At 38.5% G+C, this 23410-nt stretch overlaps 1 protein-coding gene across 4 annotated transcripts in view; it reads left to right on the plus strand.

Annotated features, from left to right (window-relative positions):
• Positions 1 to 23410, plus strand: part of myom3 (myomesin 3) — a 71352-nt gene that overhangs the window by 11539 nt on the left and 36403 nt on the right. For 3 of the 4 annotated variants that reach the window (XR_008633483.1, XM_055164156.1, XM_055164155.1), the window contains exons 3-8: positions 8384 to 8485; positions 16507 to 16654; positions 16725 to 16882; positions 19582 to 19674; positions 19951 to 20039; positions 22524 to 22568. Coding sequence is in view for 3 of the 4 variants with exons in the window: in XM_055164156.1 (XP_055020131.1) it covers positions 8384 to 8485; positions 16507 to 16654; positions 16725 to 16882; positions 19582 to 19674; positions 19951 to 20039; positions 22524 to 22568 (635 nt within the window). In the remaining variant the exon portion in view is untranslated. Of the gene's footprint in view, positions 1 to 7401; positions 7456 to 8383; positions 8486 to 16506; positions 16655 to 16724; positions 16883 to 19581; positions 19675 to 19950; positions 20040 to 22523; positions 22569 to 23410 lie in introns of those variants that run through there. The other variant, XM_055164157.1, reaches the window with a different exon arrangement.

A 23410-nucleotide genomic window follows, 5' to 3' on the forward strand; every position in this document is an offset into this window, starting at 1 on the left:
GACACATACACACACTATGAGAGCGATTTTTCCTATTTTTCTCACTAATAATGTGCAGTTTAAAGTCTAATTTACGTGATCAAGTACCGTCATGTATTTCTTTGATTTTAGAATAGTAACTGTACTCTGAAATTCTCAAATTATCAAATGAAAAAAAGAGAGACCATTTCCACATCTCAGACAAAAAGCAAATAATCCAGCCCATTTGCATAAGAGCCATTGTGACAAAAACTTGTATGATTATTATTAGTCCATAAACACTTGACATAAGACCAGCAGAAAGAGGAGAAAGAGAGACAGAGACCATGACACAGAGGTGTAGAGGGGAGAGAGAACAGGGGAAAGAGGAGGAGAGAGAGAGAGACCAGGAGAAAGAGGTGTAGAGGAGAGAGAAAGAGAGACCAGGAGAAAAAAGAAAAAGGTGTAGAGGAGAGAGAGAGAAACCCGTTGAAAGAAGAGTAGAGAAGAGAGAGAGAGACCTGGAGAAAGAAAAAAGAGGTGTAGAATGAGAGTGAGAGAGAGAGACCAGGAGAAAGAAGAAAGAGGTGGAGAGCGAGAGAGAGACCAGGAGAAAGAGGTGTAGAGGAGAGAGAGACCAGGAGAAAGAAGAAAGAGGAGTAGAGCGAGAGCAAGAGAGAGACCAGGATAAAGAGGTGTAGAGGAGAGAGAGAGAGACCAGGATAAAGAGGTGTAGAGGAGAGAGAGAGAGAGACCAGGATAAAGAGGTATAGAGGAGAGAGAGAGAGAGAGAGAGACCAGGATAAAGAGGTATAGAGGAGAGACAGAGAGAGAGAGAGAGACCAGGTGAAAGAGAAGTAGAGGAAAGAGAGACCAGGAGAAGGAGCTGTAGCGGAGAGAGAGGCCAGGTGAAAGAGAAGTAGAGGAGAGAGAGAGCAGGAAAAAGAGCTGAGGAGGAGAGAGAGAGAAAGACCAAGTGAAAGTGGTATCCTCTATACCACTTGAGTGAGACACCAGGAGAAGGAGGTGTAGAGGAGAAAGAGACCAGGAGAAAGAGGTGTCGAGGAGAGAGAAAGAGAGACCAGGAGAAAGAAGAAAGGGGTGTAGATGAGAACGAGAGAGAGAGACCAGGAGAAAGAGGTGTAGAGGAGAGAGAGAGAGAGAGACCAGGTGAAAGAGGAGTAGAGGAGAGAGAGAGAGACCAAGAGAAAGAGGTATAGAGGAGAGAGAAAGAGAAAAGGAGGACCAGGATTCAGAATGTTCTCGGTACATGTATTCAGTTAACTTCCCAATACTGCTCATATAGGTACTGTCTCCTCATGAATGATTGATTGCAGCAATGTCAGAAAAAATCTTTAATGGGTGTAAATTCAAAGTAAATTGAATTCTCCTCTCAGATTTTTAGGCTAACTGCAAAGCTAGTCTTGACCAGTGACACTGTGGTAGATACAAAATTGGTTGTTCGCCAATGATCCCCAGTGAGTTCAAAGAGATCTAATAAGAATCACTCCAGTCTCCTGTAATATTCCCCAGTCAAATTTGCCTTCATTTCCACAGGGCCCCGCTGCAGTCACTTATTAAATTAGGCAAACAGGAGTGTCTATTCCCTTCGTCACACAATAAGGGAAATCGGATCAGTTTTCTCCTTGTGGTGACAAAAATAAGCATTTGTTCAGTTTAGCTTGGTGGACACCTTTCACTCCAACAGGGCATCAGTGTCCGGGTTTAATGAATAAATTACCATTGATTGAATTATGGATTTGTGGAAAATGAAAGAAATCTTATAAGTTTGAACCAAGTCTGATATTTAGCACAGAAATTCAGAGATCAGGAGAGGTTTACTGTCATTCTTAAAGGCCCCATATTACGCAGTTTCCTGATCTATGTGATAATGATGTTTCCTCGTCACAAACATACCTGAGTTGTGTTTTGTTTCATTCACACATGTTGAACACACAAACCTTGCATATTTAAACTCCATACTCTAACTCCATGTTTTTAAACTCCATACACCTACACTAGAATCATTTGGATAATTTCAGCTCCTAGAATCTCTACTGAACAAAAAGTAAAATGTAGTTGTTAACTTAGACAGACTAATAATAAAGCCTTACTTAAACATGTGTAAATGAAATAAAACACAACTTCAGATATGTTTTTGATGAGGTAACAGCATTATAAAATGGCTTAAAGCTCACAAGAGTCAATTTTGTGTAATATAGGACCTTTTGTGTAATATAGGACCTTTAAACTATTAGCTACCCTGTTCCCATGAGTAGTTCCTCTTGTGAGTTTATTATTTATGAAGTATCTTGTTTTTATTACATATCACATAGTTCCTGTCTCAGATTCTTTGTAAAGTAATATCACCTCGAGTTGTTGTTCCCCTGTGCTCCGACTGCTAGGCCAAGTCCGTGTGTTTGTATATCCATATGTATCTGGCCAATGCTTGGACATACATTATTGATACTTTACAATAACATCACGCTGGGGGTGTTCTATATGTATATCTGTGGTGAAATGTTACTCTGGTAGTTTGAAAATCAATAACTTGTGATCAATTCAAGTAGATTCATGGTTCTGTGTAGGTGTTTGATAGACTTGTTTAACAGCACAAATCAGCTTACCTGGTGTAGTTCCAACTAAATCAACTCTTTCTGGTCAAATTTGTTAAAATAAAACTCAGGCTAAAGTCTAACAGGCCTCAGACAGAGCAGAGCCTACAGTTAGCATCACAGTCCCAGGGCCTGTTAATGACATAAACTGCTGTCATGCAGAGACCTGCGTTGTGCCTCTCCATCAACATGTCAAGAGGAACCTCCACATCAAAACAAACCTGAAAAGCAGAAGTCGCCAGGATACATAAACAGGGGAAATAGTCCAGAACACAAACAAAAGAAAAGCAGAAGTTGTCTTAATTTGCCTGGCTGGTTGTTGACAGCGCGTAGAAGGTAGTGCTTCATGCGAGTGTAGCAGCAACTGTACACGAGTTTACACAACACACACCTGGGCAAACACCCCCCTCGATCATCTCTAACTGATTTTTACACTGATATGTTAAAGGGCCCCTGTTATATTATTTTCTGATCTGTTATAATGTTGTTTCCTCATCACAAACATACCTGGAGTTGTGTTTTGTTTCATTCCCATGTTTAACACACAATCCCTGCATTTTTAGACTGATTTCTTCGTCTCTGAAAACACTCTCTTCCACTTTGTGATGTTATGTGGTAATATAGGAAGTGTGCCACTATGTTTTTAAACAGACAGACACTTTATTAATCCCGAGGGAATTCTGGAGCAAAGTTGCAATTGATGCTGCTGCGACTTTTTCACTGCGCGTCTCAGTCACATTTGTGCCTAAGTCAAAGTTCTCAGTGCAGTTTAAGAGGAGGACGGGTCAGGTAGGGTCAGCAGATCTGTGTCGGGTCATTTTGAAGAGAGGAAGAGCCCTCCTATGTGTCCTGCAGCATCACAGCAGTGTCTGGGGGAGCCAGATGAACACAACAAGAAAAACAAAGTTCATTTCACACAGTGCAACAGTCCCTTGTGTTCTTTCCCTCAAAGTTTTTCTTCTGCCACATTTTCTGCCACATATAAAAAACGTATAAAAAAAAAAAAACTGTAACAACTCAAATGTCCATAGCTAGGTCCTTCGCTAGCTCCCTAGGTAGCCTCTTGCATGTTTTCAATGGATACGGAGAAAAAAAAACTTCAGAGTCATTTGGATGATTTCAGTCTTGGAATTGCCAATCTCTTCTGGACTAAATGTAAACTAGCTCATTGTAGCTCTTAACTTGAAAACTACAACTTTATTCTTGGAAGATTACTCAAACATGTGTGAATGAAACAAAACACAACTCCAGGTATGTTTTTGAGGAAGTTATAACATTATAGCATGGCTAAAAGCTCACGATAGACCTTTAATATGAAGTTTCAAATACTTACTCTATAAACAATGGAAAGTTTACTCTGTCACTTTTCTGGTGGAGGATCTGCCACCTGTTTGTTTCCCTGGAGATGTTATTGCTTTGCCTGGTGTGTTCCACAGTATGGTATTAAACATATCTACTTCCATGGGGACAAGCAGATGACCCACAGACCAAATTACAGGTCAAATCAGCTACAAATAAATAACATCCCCATGGAGACAAGCAGGTGGCAGTTACACGGCACACCTTTAAAACTAACGTATTTTTGGAATACATAATCTCCTAAAGTTTTCATGGGGACCTGATGTTTTCCCACATAAGGGAGAGAGTGTTTATACAGATTTTAGGCCCCACAATTTGATGAATGCACACACACACACACAGACACACGCACAAATATGTTTTGATTGCTTTATGACCTTCGCTCGGATCTGAAATGCTAATCCATGTAGATTAACTTTAACTGTAGATTAATTGTTCTTATGTGTGCGTTGTTTACTACCTGTTCCCCATAGATTCAGAGGAGACAATCATTTTCATTAGAATTATTTAATCTTATACAAACTGTAAATGTTTGTGATAATACAAGGGGAGACACTGTTATTGATACAATAAGACTATTTACTGGTCATAGCTGGCCCAGAAGGTCTCATAATATACATTTTTTTCAATACAAAGTGGTTCAGTAGTAACTTGAGAGATAAATAGCAGCTCCATAACACGTTTGAATCAATTTTGTCTTATTTTCTTTTGTATAAAGGAAATAAATGCTGTTTTCAGTCTCTACACTACTCCTGTTGATACCAGGTATGGACAGGTAATTAAAGGGACAGTCCTGAATTTTGGACATAGGACATAATTTCCTAGTTAGCCAGAGTGTTGGAGACGTGAGGAGACACTTTTTAAATATTCCATCCAGTCCTTGTATGTGCAGAGGTCGCTGGTGCTAGGCTAGTGCACGTCAATGGCCATAGTTATCCTGCCAATAAAAACAGTCTTACCGACTCCACAAAACACCTGAAGCAAATCTTTTATTACGCCAGTTTGTTGATGTAAGTGTCTGTGTTGATAGAATCATTTTAGAAGTAAAACCAACCTGTCATTTGAAGGATTTATGTCTCAGCAGCAGCAGCGAGTTGTACTTCCTGATAGAAAGACTGATGCCACCTAGCACCTACCTTACGAGCAAAGTAAAATTCCACTGCTGCTGAGAAACTAGTCCCTCAACATGCAACAATTCATGTGATGTAAGATTATTTTTATTTCAGACATTATTCTATCGACACAGATATTTACATTGACAGTCTGGTGTTATAATTGTTTTGCTTCGGATGTTTTGTGGAGTGGGTAAGACCGTTTTTAGTGGCAGGCTAACTATGGCCATTGACATGCACTAGCCTAGCACCAGTGACCTCTTCAAATACAAGGACTGAATGGAATATTATACAAAGTGTCTCCACACATCTCCAACACTCTGGCTATCTAGGACATGAGGTCCTATGTGAAAAATTCCAGACTGTCCATTTAAAGTCATAGTATCAGAATCAGCATCGGAACGGAAAGAGCTGTATCTGTGCATCTCAATAAGACAATGGACAATGCAGGGTCCAGGTAGTTTTTAGACTATGTGAAAGAGTTTTAGACTCTTTAGGTTCCCACCATAGACTTCTGTATTAATGTTAAACAAGCCAATTGAAAGCAGTCAGTGTTGCATGAAGTAGAACAACTGTTGGTAGAGCTCCTCCTCTTTGGCTCCACGCGCTGTCTCTGTCTGTCAGCTGCTCTGTTCCTCCTGATTATATAAGCTCCCCGTAAACACAAGAGCAAAAGGGGAAAGGTGTGGAAAAAGACTCTACAGGTCACTCCTGGGGAACCACACAAAAACTCACACAAACAAAGGGTCATTATATATAATTATCTTGTACTACTATGCCTTATGATACTATTATAGGGCTAAACATTATAAGAAAAAAACATTACAAAGTAGAATCTGAAATTGTAATCCCTTTATTTACTAGTTCAAGTTTTCAAAATCTACACTTGACACAGGGCTACTACAAGTGAACTTTGAACTAAATAAAAATGATTAACCAATACTGATGTGTATATGCTTGTATCTGACGCTATCAGTTTGACAAATGTCTCTCCCTGCTCGTCATTCGCATTGTTCTGTTGTGTCATTCAAAACATTCTACAGGTAAACAGATATCTGTGGTTAAATACTTAAAAACAATACAAAAAGTCTGTTCGGTAAACCACCTAACCAACTAGGGTGGGCAATTCATCAAATTTTAATTGAGATCAAGACTTGTGTAATTGTCAATTTATTTTATTTTATTTAACCAGAAAAAAATCCCATTGAGATTAAAAACCTCTTGTTCAAGGGAGTTCTGAAAAGCAATCAATAATAAACTTTGGTCTTTTTCATCAAGAAGCCCGCAGCTAATCCTCTGTTTGTAAAAACATGTGGGGCACAGACTTTGGAGGAGGACTATTTTTGTGTTAAATTGCATGTGTTTTTGTACATGAAAACAACACTGAAAGCCATTTTAAATTTGATTTTGAAGTGGAAAATCGGGTCATACGATATATCGCCCAACCCCAAAGAGCTCAACAGTGACTGCAAACAAAATTTCCCATTCCTTTTTCCCATGATTTTATGGAAAAAAAACACAAGACCTAAAATATGTAGGATCTCTGAAACTTTATAAACTGCAAAGTTATTAAAACATTATGCAGAATCTTGTTTTTTAAATGTGCTTTTTAGAGTTCACATCATGGATATTAGTTAGGACATAGCTGGTTAGCCTTCGTAATGTCTTTGAACGTTTAATATTAAAAATGTTTTGAAAAGTCTTTGGAAAAAATATATAGAAAATTTACTTCTGGAACTGGAAGGAGCAGTCACTTTTGAGCTACATCTTGGTTAAATGAAAGAACTTTGATTTCTTTCTATTTCCCCAATGATATTATACTCTACTATTTTGTCCCTGTGTCCTTTGTGTGCGTCTTTATAGTACGTCATGTCTCTTTCTGTACCCCTTTTGAAAACTACATTGTGTGTGCACCTTAATCTTTAGTAAATCCCCATTGCCACAAACTGAAGCCTGTGCGCTGGCTTTACCCTGAGCTCCACAGACAGAACGGGTATTAGCACCTCCAAAAATATTGACATCATATTTCACAGTGTCTCTTCTGTTCTGAGCACGCTGTCTCCTTTACGTTGCTTTGTTTGACTTGGGCAAAGCGTTGTTTACCTTGCTAGTTTGTCAGTACACCAATAGAAGACAGAAAATACCCACTAAAGAGGAGAGATAAGAAGAGTTGCCAGTTTAAAGTCACTCCCTGGAGTTCTTAAATAAATGAACGCTCATGCATATTGAGTGGGGCTGCATTAGAACGTGCTGCGTGATCTATGGCCTCCTCTGCTGTTCACTGTGGGGATAGGCTTTCTACAATCAATATTCTGATTCTTTAAAGCTGTATTGTGCAACTTTGCAGGTGGAGGGTCCGTTTCCTGCTTGTCTCCATGGAGATGTTTATGCTTTGCCTGGAATGTTCCATGGTATGACATTAAAGACATCTTCATTTGCCCATTACGCTTGTTTCTATTGCTCAAAAGTACAGTAATTCTCTTTGTGAATACAGGTGAGTCTCAACAGATCTGACCTGTAATGTAGCCTATAGTTGTTTCCCTTGAGATACATATATTTCATATTTACTGTGCAACAGTCTAGTCAAAGCAGTAGCATCTCCATGGAGACAAGCAGGTGAAGGACCCTCCACCCGAAAGGTTACACAATGCATCTTTAATGTGAGGGTAACATATTGTACAAACATGCACTGAATCATTATTACTGTGATATTTACAGTAACTGAATACAAGTACCAATAATGCATACAGTATTTTGAACACTAAATTTTGAGTAACTATTCTGGTACAGCTACTTTTTCATTTGGTCATGTGCAGAATACTTTTCTAAAATCAAAGGAATACATGGCAGTCTATACTTATTTCTGCAAATTTTCATTCAGATTGATGTATGAAACATAATTACTGTATATTGATCTTAAATGGATGAAACAAATACATTAAATTAAACTAAATGTACCTTACCATACTATTTTGGCATCAAACTGCACATAATCAGTGAAAAAAAATGAAAAAAATGCTCTTGTGGTGACTGCAAGTGTAATTCTTCCTTCTCTAGGAAATACATGACAAATGGTGAAACAAATATGAAGCTGTTTTTAATCCTAAATTGCATTTTTACTCTATAATTTATATGCTACTTGATATAAAAGTATTCTGAGTATTCAAAACAGAGTACTCTGTTTGGCCTATGTATCAGAATACATTACTAAATACTTTTTAATGCAGGTATTCAGTATTCTGCAACTTTTTCTTCCTGTCACTGGATATTTATTACCATTTAACTGTATAAAGGAGTTAGGAAGTTGCAAACTGAACTTATTTTCTCTTATTTCTACAGTGAGGAGGAGACCTTTCAGAACACCTTCCCCATTATCTCTGCAGATGTGATGTCTGTGAAAGAACTACTGGACATCGGCAGCTCCTCCCGCCACACGGCATGGTAAGAGTTATATTTAGCAAAACTTAGTTGCTTATTTTGCATAAATTAGCAAAACTTAGTTCGTAATCACAGAAAAAAACTTTTTTTTTCTTTCTGTGTCATTAAGCACAATACAGCTCAGTACAGGCGGCTCTGTTGTCGCTAGGAGATTTTAAATTACACACCACAATCACTCGATTTTACATACACATACAGTATAACTACCATTCAAAAGTTCACACACACTTTTTCCTTTGTGTTTCTTTAAGTCTATTATTATTCACATGGTAGATTCTCACTGAAAGCATCAAAACTATGAATGTATGGAGTGTATTCACAAAAAATAAACTCAAAATAACTACAAACTTACATTTAAAACATAGCCTCCCTTTGCGTTCATCACTGCTTTGCACTTTTGGCATTTCTTGACCCTGACATGGCACACCTGTGAAGTGAAAAACATTTCGTTCAGAGAAGGCCGAGGGTTTGCAGCACTGTCAACAAAGCAAAGGAAATTAAGTCTTGTCAAAGCATTTAAAGAGGAAAACGCAGCATATTAAAAGTTTTGTTAGCCTCCACAAAATATTGCAATAAATATCGTACCGTGGGATGTATATCGTGAAAATATCGTGAAGAGAGATTTTGGATATTGCTATTTCCCTAATCGTGAGCCTTCCCACCATATCATGAGCTTTCCTACGATATCGCAATAAATATTGTACCATGAGGTTTATAACGTGAAGATATCATATCGTGATACTTGGATGTCATTACACCCCTAATAATAACTGATATTTTATCTTAAAGTAAGAAAGCACCTTAAAACATGTAAAATTATCTATTATAGACCTACTCTGAATGTTCTACCTCTAAACTTGTCAAAATAAGTTAAATATTTAAGAATCAGGTTATTTAAAGGCATACTATGGAACTTTTTGGGGGGTAGTGCCGCCACCATGAAGATGTGATTGCTTTACCTGGAATGTCCCACAGTATGGTATCAGCTTATCTAACATGCTGTTTTTCAATTATAGTTTTAATTGCTTCAAAATACCCTTAACATTTTTATTAAGAGCAGACTTGTCCCTACACGGATCTGAAGAGATAAAGAATGTGGATTTCATTACTGTAATAAAGAAGGCATGCATCCATACCATTTAATTGGTGATAAAAAACTATTTCACAAGCACTGTCTGTAGATAACTTATTTTATTAAACCCTCATTGAGATTCTTGGTCTCAGCTGGAGCATATTAACTATGAGAAGCAGTCAGCAAGAAGTCATGAACCTGACTTTGCCCCACTTACGGGAGCTGTCTTTGGAGATGAAGGAGAAAAATAACAATTGTTTGCTTCTCTGAGTATCAAACCTGGCTGGTATCTCCATGACAACCAACACGATTAAAAGTCAAGACAAAGATGTCACCCACCAAGCGACATCTCAGAGGAGCACTTTGAACTGTCTGCACCCAACGGACCCACAGAGGCACAGGAGCATGGTGCGGTGATATGAATCAACAGTGGCACTTGTGTTTGAAATTCTGCTCTGAAAAGGCCAGCGGTTCACAAATCAGGGGCAAATGTGAAAAGGGTGCTCATGAGGAGTGACACCGGGGTCGGAGCGCCATTGCCGTGGAAACAGAGGGTGCAGATGACAGCCTGACAAAGATTATAAAAGAGCTTGTCTACAAACGAGCATGGACAGGCACCTTTACCGTCACAGAAATATCAAAGTGAAATATGGTATGGTTTTTAATGTCCCCCCAAAAAACTTTTAAAACATACATTCTCTATCCAGAGTAGACTTGCCACTTCACAGGTCTGGCCCTTTATTATCAGTCTGTCTACATATCCAAAGTTAAAAATGTTCTGTTTCTCCTTGTGATGTCATCAAGTGGTAGTTAACAGCTACCTATTTTACCTTTAGTTCAGTAGAGTTCAGTAGAGAATTACCCAAATGAGTTTAAAAAGACAATGGAGCAATTTCTGTATTACCACATGACATCACAATGTGGAACACGATGTTTTCTGTTTAAGAGAAGAACTCAGTCTAAATATGCAGGATTTGTATGTTAAACATGTGTGAATGAAACTAAACACAACACCAGGTCTGTTTGTCACGTGGAAACAATATTTTAACACAGATCATAATAACATAATATAGACCCTTTAAACAGCCATGTAGAGATACTTACATGCAGAAGGAGAATTTATTTACAGAAACCCTATTTACATAACACAACACCAGAAAGACTGCAGCGACTTGGACCTCTGACTTGTGGATGTATATCTGATGCAGTTTTGTCCCCTGTTGCCGAATGGTTTGAAGGCATTGCACGACATTACAGCATAGAGCGTGTGACATGTGCGTGGAGACACAGCGCCCGGGGCCACTGTCTGTAGATGGCAAACGCAGCCTGTGCCTCGTGGCAAGACATGGCTCCCTGTCCTGAGAGGTGCCATCACTCAGGATATACGTAACACACAACACACCACCTCTCACTTTGTCTGGAGATGATTCAACCACAGACAAGGATGTCTGGGGTTGACTCACTGTATGTCGCAGATCTAAAACTAGTATCAAAACTAGAAATTCAATTAAAATAGGGTAAATAGTGTATGGATGTGGTGACTGAAATTGAATGGGACTACTTTTACTTATTGATTTAATGGATGAGTGATTTTATTAATTGGAATGTACAGTGGTCCCTCGTTCATAGCAGGGTTACGTTCTAAAAATAACCCGCGATAGGTGAAATCCGTGAAGTAGTCAACTTATATTTTAATTAATATTTTACAATTATTATATCTGTTTTAAGGCTGTAAAACCCCTCACCACACACTTTATACACTTTTCTCAGACCGGATAGTTAACCCTTTTTGCATCCTACTTAAATCTTATTGCTGCTGTCACCCTACAGCACACAGTCCAGCAGGGGTCAATTTTTGGAGACCCACGCCCGCCCAGTACAGGACCACACCCGCTCATTAACCTGAGATTATATCAAACTATTGCGCTAAACCAGGACTAACCTAGGGCTGATTCCAGGACTGAACAAGGACTAAAACAGTATTAAAACAGGACTAAACCACAACTAGACCAGGACTACACCAGAAATTAACCAGGACTCACTGTCGGGATGGTCTTGGAGGTGACCGCAGGAGAAAGGGCAGACGGAGAGCTCCGCACCTCACCAAGGTAAGCGCAGCAATTGCCCGATCGTGCAGCATTTAAGAATCACACTGCTAGTGATCGAACATTTATGTAAATTTGTCAAACTGAACACATTCTATACTGTACAGTAGACACGGCACGGAGGAAATTGATTGACAGTGGTCTATAATCCCTTAGCCAATCAGGACGCAGGGGGAGGAACACAATACGTGCTCATATGCTGTAAAAAAAAAAAAAAAAAAAAGCATGCAAAATAGCACACACAAAAAAATCCGCGAAACAGCGAGATCGCGAAAGGTGAACCGCGATATAGCAAGGGACGACTGTACGCTATGTATGATTTGTCCAGGGACTGAAGTTGAAAATTATGCTATAACCTGGCACAAACATATTACCTCTTTGTGTATGTTGATGTTTTATGTGCATTGTCCCTGATAAAAAATAAATAAACTAATAAACTGAACTAAATTGAACAAGTATTGATAGGTAGAAAAAAGGGCTGCAAGAGTAGTCCTTTTCCTCATTGTTAGAGCGTTCAGATTCACTGACCCACAGGTTGGCGGTGTGATTCCACCTCCCACAGATGAATGCTGTTGCTGTGTCCTTGAATGTGTGTGTAAATGTGTGAGAGGTTCGTTGATGTAAAGCCCTTTTAGTGCCTTGAAGGTGGAAAAAAGTGCTGTATAAAAATGTGACTATTTACCATTCCTGGCCGAGGTGCAGCCCAAACCGACTGAAGGTGCATTCAAGTTTTAAACGGAAACATAATAGGCTTCCATTAACTGTCATTATTTTAAGTGCCTGATATGAAGGTGCAAACATTTTAACTGAGGTTGCCATGTGCCCTTTTGCAACGCTCTAGACCAGGGCCTGCAGGGACATATTTGAGCTCCTCCCCTTTGTAAGACGATACACCAACAAATGCAAGACTTCTCACCATGCTAATAGCTTTTTCCCACTAACTTGAACAAGGCACTTTGAACTTTGATGGAGCACCATAATATTTTGGTTGCTTAATCTTTGTAGCTTGTTTATTTCACAGTGTTAATATGGGCTAGCCTGATTCATCAGCTGGTTTCACTTTGTTTCACTTCTTAGAAACCATCTAACCTTGTAGTGTTAATATTTGCTTGCTCGACGGTAGGCGGGTACTTTTTATCATTTAACCAATCGCTGCTATTTGGTAGTCACGTATGTAATGCGCCGCTAAAGAGGCTAACTGGTGTATTAAGCTTTTCCCAAATCTTTTAGGAAGAAGGGCAATAACAGCTTTCCCCTTTAAATCCTTGATCTCGGTAATCGTTGACAACACTGAATATATGGCTCTTTGCTGATTGGCTGGTGCCCGAACTTGCACTTCCGGGGTTTTTCTGAACCGTCTATTGTATTTTGATTCCTGACCTACTTGCTGGAGAGAAATGAAATTGAGCGGATGCACTGGGTGGCGTTAGTCTGGCTAAGTATGGGCACCTATGGCTGCAAAAGTGTATATAAAAAGTGTAATCTTCACAGATTTATGCATAACCTCAATAGACTTTATATATAAATGGATAACTAACCCGCTTTCCAAATAGGAAGTGAGCATGGGGGCACTTCTGCCTTCACTGACTCTGGCTTCAATTGAGTTTACATACAAAAATTGTCACCCCTCTCTCTGTAACTACCACAGTGAGCAGTGTCATTTTAGTCTTACAATGTGCATATTAACCCGCTCTACATGATTCTGGTGTTTTTATTCTGCTATTTTGTCTGTAAATAATCCTTTTCCCAATATGGACCTGGCTCCAAATTATCTACTATAACTGCTAGCCTCGTGAGCATAATTTGACTGGTTCCAATCCCTTTGTTCACTTCTTTATACAGCCTATGATAACTCCATATGCATTTCTGTTTTTATATTTGAATACGACAATGTTTTCTCTGCTTTTCAGCCAGTGCTAATGACTCTTTTGACATCACATCTTCGGTGCTAAAAATAACCATTCCACAACTTTATTACAACACAGAGGGACAGAGGTCAAAATGACTGTGTAAAGAACCAGTGGAATAGGAGATGGAGCTGGAGGAAGCGATCTGAAAGGGACCCAGCAGTGATCCTCATGAGGAGAAAAGTACTATGACAGTAATGAGCCTCAGCTGCACTCTCACTGCCGCTGCCAACTGGCCCTTTTATTAGAATCCTCTCTGATGGTAGCGCCTCCCCCTCGCCAACCTGAGTGTTTTTCTAGGGCTGTGCAAATATATCAAAATATCGAATACCACTTTATAATAACTACATCTTATAAATGTCGATATACTGCCATATTGAGTACTTTTTGGTATCTTTTTGCATGTTTTTCTATGACAGTGCTACAATTTTGTTGCTTATTTAGTGGAAGGAAACTTATTTATGGAATACACTTGACATATTCACTCTTTTGATCAGTAAAATAGATGTATTGCATATTAACATTGCATAAATGGTGGTTTAACAAAGAAATATCGTTGCTAAAATGTACACTACCAGTCAAAAGTTTGGACGCACCCTCTCCTTCAGTGTATTTTTTTGTATATATTTACTACTTTCTACATTTTATATACAGAAGACATCAAAATACATGAAGTAAAATGGAGTGATGTAACAAAAAAGTGAAATACCTTGTTTTGTTTATATATTTTATATTCATATTCTCAAATTAACCATGTGTTGCTTTGATGAAAAATGCATAGTAAAGTTATTCAAAGGTGCATTGTGTAACTTTTCTGGTGGAAGGTCCGTCAAATGCTTTTCTACACGGAGATGTTACTGTTTCATCTGGAATGTTTCACAGTATGGTATTAAACCTTTCTATCTTTATGGAGACCCAACCATCTTATCGAATCACGAGGGACCCTGTGATTCCCGGCCCTAGCGCTGACACACACGTCTCCTCCATCAGAACTTACCTTCAGACCAGACCTCGCCCAGAGACATCTCCAAGACGCTACAAAACCAAGCAGAATACTAAGAGCATTTTGGGCTGAGAGCTGCAAATCTTGTTACACTTGACATAATTGACTTCTTGGCTTAGAGAGGGGACGGAAGGATGGAGTCAAAAGCTCTTGAGGATTGGCACCCCATTTCAGGACAGGGAGAGCATGACATCTGTTTTGATTTGTATGAAAATGAAATGACTTGATCTGTGTGCGTGCTTTCAATTGCGTGTTATTATCTCGTCTATCAGATTGAGGCTACATCTTCGGTGGGTTTTTCAGCAGAATGTAACGTGCAAAATGAGTGATAAAAAAGTAATCTTGTGTGATGGTCGGCGGCTGGATGCGTTTTGGCACTTCATTCCTCTGGGGTTTATAATTCTGAGCCTGCACGCTTCAAAACACAAGCTTTAACACAATTTTAAGTTTATTTTTGCGTATATATTTGCACTAGAAAAGCATGGTGTCAGAAGATATTTTCTTCTCTTTTTAAAACCTATATTATGGTCATTCACTGCGTAGTGCCGTGTGCATAATGGCAACATTTTATTTCATTTTAGTCACATTTTGTTTAGCAGTTATTTAGTTTCAGCCATTCTTTTCTTTTTGCTCTTCATTTGGATTAGTTTCCACCATGTGATTGCCTTTGGGGGGTCCATAAATATAAAAATTACAGTTTAAATGACATGCAGTGTATATATCTAGTAATAATAATATATCAACAAACAAAAGTACCCTGGTTTATTAGTATATTAGTGTATGTTTTTGTGTTAGGGATGTGCATGTGAGCATCTGGGTGACAATCATACACGTAGAGTGAGGGGAGTTAAAGAAGCTGTTTATAAGGCAGCCACTACTCGCAATATGTGTAACACTATGCAAAAAGATCGCAGCACTAACCAGGCATAAGACGTAAAGAATGTGAATTTCATTACTGCAATAAAGAAGGCAGGCATCCATATATACCATTTAATTGCTTATAAAAACTATTTCACAAGCAAAGTTTGTAGGGGGCTCATTTTATTAAACACTTCTTCTTCTTCTTGGGCTCAGCTGGTGCAGATTTAGTGTGAGAAACAGTCAGCAAGAAGTCATGAACCTGAGTTTGTCCTACTTATGCGAGCTGTCTTTGGAGATGAAGGGAAAAATAACAATTGCTTGCTTCCAAAACCTGGCTGCTATCTCCATGACAACCAACACGAGTAAAACTAAAGGCAAAGATGTCACCCACCAACGCGACAGAGGTGCACTTTGAACTGTCAACACTCAAAGGACGCACATAGGCAGAACACTTCATAGGGAACAACTTAATTATTAGATGCAGACTTTTTGTTGCAAAGAGCTGATTTTACAATACAGAGCACACTTGTGTAGTAGATTTAAACCATGATAAAGCCATGGCTCACCCAGAACCAAAGGAGAGAAAATTAGAAGTGCACTCTATAATTTGTGGAGAGGCAACCCTATTCACAGCAAGAATTTATGTTTTTAAGAAGTTTTTGATCAATAAATAACACCTGCAATTGAATAAATGCAAGTTTAATACCATACTGTGGACAATTTAAACCAAAGCCCTAACATCTCCATAGGGATACAGGCTGCAGACCCCCTCCAGTAAAGTTAGACGTGTACCTTTAAATAATTGGAAATCCTGTTCTAATTACAAAATACAAAATATTGTATTAGCTTTTTGTGCAATTTAAACTTAAACAAATATTATTTTCCCCAAACCTCAACCTCAAACTTAAAAGAGAACTGTATAGTCACACTTCATGGCTTTATCTCTCTACACTAAAGTGTTCAAATAAAGCTTTATGGGTATTTTTAGCAGGAAGTTGGTCAAAACAAAGAATGTGATGATCCAGATCTAGATGACCGTGTTTATAGTACATTATTTATACATTTGCCTATCACAGGGAAATCATGAAGGACATGGCCCATAAAGAGTACCGCAGAATGAAGTGGACTTTATTTGGGAACGAGGCTGAGAAGATGGAGCGAGATGTCTCAAAGACCCGCCTCATTCTACGCAGTCGAGTGGACAAGATAGCACTTCGAAATAGGGTTTGTATTAAAATGGGTTATGTAGTCCATTTGTTTACACTTTGGGCTGATAATATAATCATGTTTTCAGGGAGAAGAGAAGGTAGCAGCTCAGAGAAATTACCTCGAAGCTCTGAGGAGGAGGGCCCCTGACTTCATCATCCCCCTGCGCTCTCACACGGTCTGGGAGGGCATGAGAGTTGTGCTCACATGTACTGTACAGGGCTATCCTCCTCCTAAGATCACATGGTAAGATTTATTTATATTATTTTATTTTGAAAAGTGTTATATGTGTGTATGACCATATATGCATGTATGTCCAAGTACATTTATCTGGAACTTGAGAGATTGGATGACTGGAGATGACTGAGCACATTACAGTGTGGTGTGTTAAATAATGGCATCAGTGTGCCATACCTCCTTGTAACAGCTTAATCTCTTCAAATCTCAAAAGTTAAGCAGGGCTGGGCCTGCTTAATACTTAGATAGAAGACACTTCACCCATATTGCCTGCTATAAATGTGGTGTGAGTGTTTCTGGTGGTTGGAGGAGCTGATGGTGTAGATTGGCAGCCTCACTTCCATCAGTCTGTCCCGGGGCAGCTGTTGCTACAATAGTAGCTGACCACCAAGTGTGGAGTGAATGAATAATGCACTATAAAGCACTTTCAGTGTCTTGAAAGGCGCTATATAAATTCAAGGATTAATTAATAAATGCCAGCAGATAAATGCCAGCAGATAATTTATAAATTAATTAAATTAAGCAAATCACAGTTTCATTTAAAGCTGTAGAAAGATGAGGATAAAATGTCTCTTTGTGGCACCATCTGTTGGTAAAAGGTCACAGTTCAGTACAAAATGGCCTATCACTAGCAGCAATCTCTTTCTGTAGTGTTCAGTTTGTCTAGTGTTGCAAAAGAGAGGGGAATTATTCTGGATTGTGTAACTCTCAATGAGCTATTTTAATCTTAGGAAAAACAATACCCATAAAACCAGTGTATCCGCTATTTAATATATGACTAAAAGACACAAATTTATCTGGAATTCAACTTACTCATGTCCCACGATTGAAATGTTTGTTTAAAGGTGTACAGTGTAACTTTTCTGGAATATGGTGCGAAACCTTCTTGAGTTCATATAGATTGTTTATTTGTTTGTTTGATTTCCTATTTCCTTACGATATGACATTTAATTTAACGCCATGGAGAAAAGCAGGCCATATCACCAGGCTATGTTACAGGTCAGATCTGTGGAGAAATGAGCCCACTCATGTTATTAATACTTGTTTTTGCTGTAGTTTTGAGAAATAAAAACAGACATAATTGAATAAATACAAAATATATGTGTTTAATGCCATACTGTGAAACATCCCAGGCAAGCCATATCCAAGCCATATACCAGTATGTTTACTCTGCGGGTACAAAGTGTGGATAAACATAGCCCAGAACAACATGGAGACGTATTAATATAAAATGTCCCATGTTAATCCTGGCCCGGTGCTGATCTGCTGCTGACCTTGATACTTGAGCCTGTGTGACAGAGGCAGATGAAAAGACTACGCTCAGTATTCATGAAGCTCAGCAGAGAACATATAACCTGCAGCTCCCAGTTTCAAGAGCTCATATGGGACCCAACCAGCCCAGTGAGACGCATACACTGCCCCCAAACAAAACCCCACACAACACAGACTCACTGATCATAACCTCACAGCCATGCAGCCCTTTCAACTGAACTAACATTTGATTTGGTCGATATCTGCATACGTAATAAGGAGGCAGGCGTAGGAACACTCTCTCTCTATAATTTTAATATTCACTGACTGCACCAGATTGTAGAGGGACGGAGGAGCTCATTCTTCAGCAGGCTCCTACAGCTCCCCTCAAACAGTGAGAGACTACATTCATACCATAATCCATACAACTGTACAACTCACCATTATGTAACAGATAATACTCTCTACAACTGTACAACAACTCACAATTATGCCATAGAAAATACTCAAAACAACTGTACAACAACTCACCCTTATGTAACAGATAATACTCCCTACAACTGTACAACAACTCACCATTTTGTAATAGATAATACTCCCTACAACTGTACAACAACTCACAATTATGCCATAGAAAATACTCACTACAACTGTACAACAACTCACCCTTATGTAACAGATAATACTCCCTACAACTGTTCAACAACTCACCATTTTGTAATAGATAATACTCCCTACAACTGTACAACAACTCACCCTTATGTAACAGATAATACTCCCTACAAGTGTACAACAACTCACCCTTATGTTACAGATAACCCCATGTCTTGCCAATCACTATTTCAACTTTGCTCTGTTTCTTTTACTACCTCTTGTATAAAGCTAAGATAAATTTGTATTACTATATTTCTGCATTTTATTTTTACTTGTAAATATACATTTATATAATTTTACCATATTTAAACATACACTGTAACTTTTTGGTTGAGGACCATGATCTGCTTGTTTCTATGGATATATCACTGCTCTGCTTTGAATGTTCCACAGTAAGATTAAACAGCTCTACCTCACATGTATTCGATTTCAGGTGGTTTTAAAAGCTCAAAAATACCTTGAAAAACAGGCATTCTGACTGTGAGCAGGGTTGCGTCTCCACAGATCTGACCTGTAACTTGGTCTGGCTTGGTCTCTGTGAAGGTAGAAAGGTTTAATACCAGACCGTGAAACATTCCACATAAAGCAGTAACATCTCCAGGAAGAAAAGCGTTCCACACACCGAATGCGCCTTTAAGTTATTATTACCATTTATATTGTTGCTCTTTGTTATTATAATATATGGTGATGTGTGAACTACTGTGTCTAAATAATTTCCCTTGTGGATCAACAAAGTTTTTCAAAACCTAAGATATTCACAAAGTCAAAACTTATTGTGATCTATTTTTAACTGTTGACTTCAGGTTTAAGGACGGGGTTCCACTCAGATGCCCTCACCATGCTTGGAATTATACTCCCGAACAGAAATATGGCGTGTGCACCCTGGAAATCAGAAGGTAATATAACAGGTGTGATTAAAGTTTGACTTTACCTACCTGAAATAAAAATGTCTGGGGTAAGTGCAGCGCAAGTTCAAATGTAGATGTCCAACTAAGAAAACAGATTACCACATTACTATAGAATCATGAATGCATTTTAGTTATTATGTTGAGTGGTCTGGTTAGATTAATAGCCCACAATTAACTGCTGCTGTGTGCTCCCATTAGACTACATGTGTTGAAATATAAGCAGACTGTTTTACACAGCTCATAAATCCTATATCTCCTCCCAAGGTGCTCCCCTGCTGACGCTGGCAAGTACAAAGTGATAGCCAAGAGCGCACTGGGCCAAGCTACAACTTTCGCAACACTCGTGGTCAACTGTGAGTCTCTTCTTTTATTCGTCATCTTGTAAAAAATACAAGCTTGGGTTCACATTCACAAAAGTGTTGTGTTGAATCAGATTTTAATGGTCTATTACACAAAATTGACTCTTGTGAGCTTTAAGCATTGTTATAATGTTGGCTACCTCATTGAAAACATACCTGGAGTTCACACATATTTCAGTCCTTTATTAGTTTATTAGTCTGTCTACTGCACATCTCCAAAGCTCACGATGCTCTGTTCCAACTTGTGATGTCATGGCTCATGTAGTGATAGTTTTCAAGTTAACAGCTACCTTTTAAAGGATTCTACTGAAGGTGTATGGCAGACTTGTCAAACTCAGGCCATATTTGGCCTGCGAGATTATTTCAAATATGTATTAGAGCTGGCCCGACGGCTACAGATAGGCTATATAAACATTATTTATTTAAAATGTTGTTATTATTTTATATTATGCTTGTTCTGCTCTTAAGCAAAGATTATTATTATTATAAACATTTTTTTTAATAAGAAAAGGTTTAACATTACATATCTCGAAAGAAGAAAAAACATGCAGATTTTGTTGAAATTTTTCAATAAATATTTAGTTTGGCCCACGTCTTGGTGCCAGTTTTTAATTTTGGTCCTCTGTGAATTTGAGTTTGACACCCCTGGTGTATGGAGTTTAAAAAATACAGTGGGGCACTTTCTGTATCACTATATGACATCACAACGTGGAGGTTTTCAGTTTGAGAGAAAAACATTTTTATTAAATATGTGTGAATGAAACAAAACTCCAGGTGTGTTTGTGATTTGGAAACAACATTATAACTTGGATCAGAAAATATTGGCCCTCTCAAAACTAATTTTCAGCTTCAGTGATTTAGTTTAAATATGTGCATGCATAATGTAAGCTGCACATGCACCATTTACATTGTACATACATAGATTTGAGTAGAAATCAACCCATTTTCTCATGGCAGTTGGCTGATAAGATCTTCCGATATATTTTTTGTTTGATGTGTAGAACCAATTTTGATCATTTTGCCCAAATTACACGATTTGAAATTGCAACTATATTATCCACTATTTTATTTCACTGCAAAGCTATAAAAGATTTGTGATCAGTTATATGAAGTGGCCTGTCTTTTAGGCAAGGTCACAATAGTTCTGATCTGAAATATCATCCTGTCTTTCTCAAAATGTGAACACAGTATTTGTTGCATCAATAGAAGCTTATAGCCATTTTGTTTCATGTTTTTGTATTTACTAACAAAGAATTATAACACAACATTTTTTTCAATATTATACACTCCTAGACCCAACTGCTGTGGAGTGGGTGTATTTTTTGTTATGTCTGAGTTTCTGTGCGTCTACATTTCAACATCATTATGATGTTATGAAGCACCATCAGATATTATTAGCAAAATCCATATCTGTAATAATGACAAAGCCCCCAGCTAAAAATATGCAGCTGCTTCTGTGCAAGATGAAAGAGCTAAAATCTGGGCACCTGTCTGACTCACATATCTGTATTTCCATTAATGTACTTTATTAGGTCATTTTTTTATGCCTTATATAATCATGTAGATCTAGCAGAATGTTCAGCCCTTAGGGGGCTGACTGTGTTATGCCAAATCTGACAGAGAATCTATGAGGGTCTCCACCAAACTCAGCTGTGAAGAAATAACATTTATATTAATCTTTTCTTTGCAAAGCTCTACAAACCCTGTCCATAAGATATATTGGACTATTTTCTGTTCTATGTTATAATGTTTTTTCATAAAAAACCTGGAGTTGTGTTTTGTTTCATTCACATGTTTAACACACAAACGCTACATATTTAGGCTGAGTTTTTCTCTCAAACTGAAAAAAACTCTGTTCCACCTTATGATATCAAGTGGTAACATAGAAAGTGTTATACTCTGTTTTTAAACTCCACACTCCTTCACTAGAATCATTTGGATAATTTCAGCCCTGGATCAGCCAGTCTTTACTGAACAAAGGGTGAAAGGGAGGTGTTAACTAGAAAACTACTGCATCATGACATCACAAGGTGGAACAGAGCATTTTGAGCTTTGGAGTTGTAGACGACTAATAATAAAGGACTCAAACATGTGTGAAAGAAACAGAACACAACTCCAGGTATGTTTTTGAGGAGGTAACAACATTATAACATGGCTAAAAGCTCACAAGAGTCAGTTCTGTGTAATATAGAACTTTTCAAGCAGAACTTAGCTTCTATCTATTCCAATACCACTTATTTATACTGTTTAAGGCTTGCTCTCGCCATTCAGACTTTGAAGACTCCTGCTGTTATTAATAGCTCCAAGAGAATATTTGATGTGACCTGCATAAAAAAAACTGTGCCACATGTAATTTGTCTTCTGTTTTTACCTCCTTTCTCTTTCAATTCATCCAATCACATTCTGCCTTTCGGCTCCCATCTCGGACCCCCATCTGGTCCACCACAATCTGTCGTGCTCTACTGCTCCACCATCCAGCCTTTCAAGGAGCTACCTCTGGTTCGGAGCGTTCACAGACCTTCGGTAAGTCACACGCCCGGCCCTAATGAAAAGTGTCCCCTTTAATTTTCTCCGCCACCCTTTGAAGCCACAACCTCCTACAGCGAAATCAAGGAGGGGTCTCGCTTTGAAGCCTGTCGTCGCGCTATCTGACAAATGAACATGTACGGCTATATGCGGACTGATTGAAGTGCAGTGGCGGAAGGTGACCAAGTATTCTGTACTTGGTCACCTTCCGCCCCTTTAAATATTGTACTTTTACTTCTGGTAAAAGTACAATATTTACTTCTGGTAAAAGTACAATATTTAAAGGGGCGTTGTGTAATTTTCCAGGTGGAGGAAAATGTTGTTGCTTTGCCTGGACTTTTTCACAGTATCATATAAAGCTTATCTATTTCCATGGAGACAAGCGGCGTCCCAATTTACAGGTCCGATTCGTGGAGAGGTTTGCCCGCTTATGGTAGGATGCATATTTCTCCATGGACACAACCAAGTGCTTTTTTTTATTATATCTTTACTTTACTTCTGGTCGGGGTTTCCTCTCCATAGATCTGACCTGTAAATTGATCTAGTTTTGGTCTCCATGAAGATAAAAAGTTTTAATACCATACTGTGAAACGTCCCAGACAAAGCAATAACATCTCCAAGGAGAAAAGCATTTGACGGACCCTCCACCAGAAAAGTTACACAATGCACTTTTATTAAGTAGCAAAACTGAGTACTTCATCCATCACTGTTGAAATGTGAGAGTTAGACAGTGTTTGTTTGTCATAGCACTTGATATCTGTGTACGCTTGGCTGTGTCTGTGCATGTAGGGGTTTAGGTAAGACTGCAGAAGAATGGTGCTTGAGGGGAAGCGAGAGAG

This window comes from Boleophthalmus pectinirostris, unplaced genomic scaffold (genome assembly GCF_026225935.1).
Source record: "Boleophthalmus pectinirostris isolate CB_2022bp ecotype Guang Dong unplaced genomic scaffold, ASM2622593v1 HiC_scaffold_6, whole genome shotgun sequence".
Lineage (NCBI taxonomy): Eukaryota > Metazoa > Chordata > Actinopteri > Gobiiformes > Gobiidae > Boleophthalmus > Boleophthalmus pectinirostris.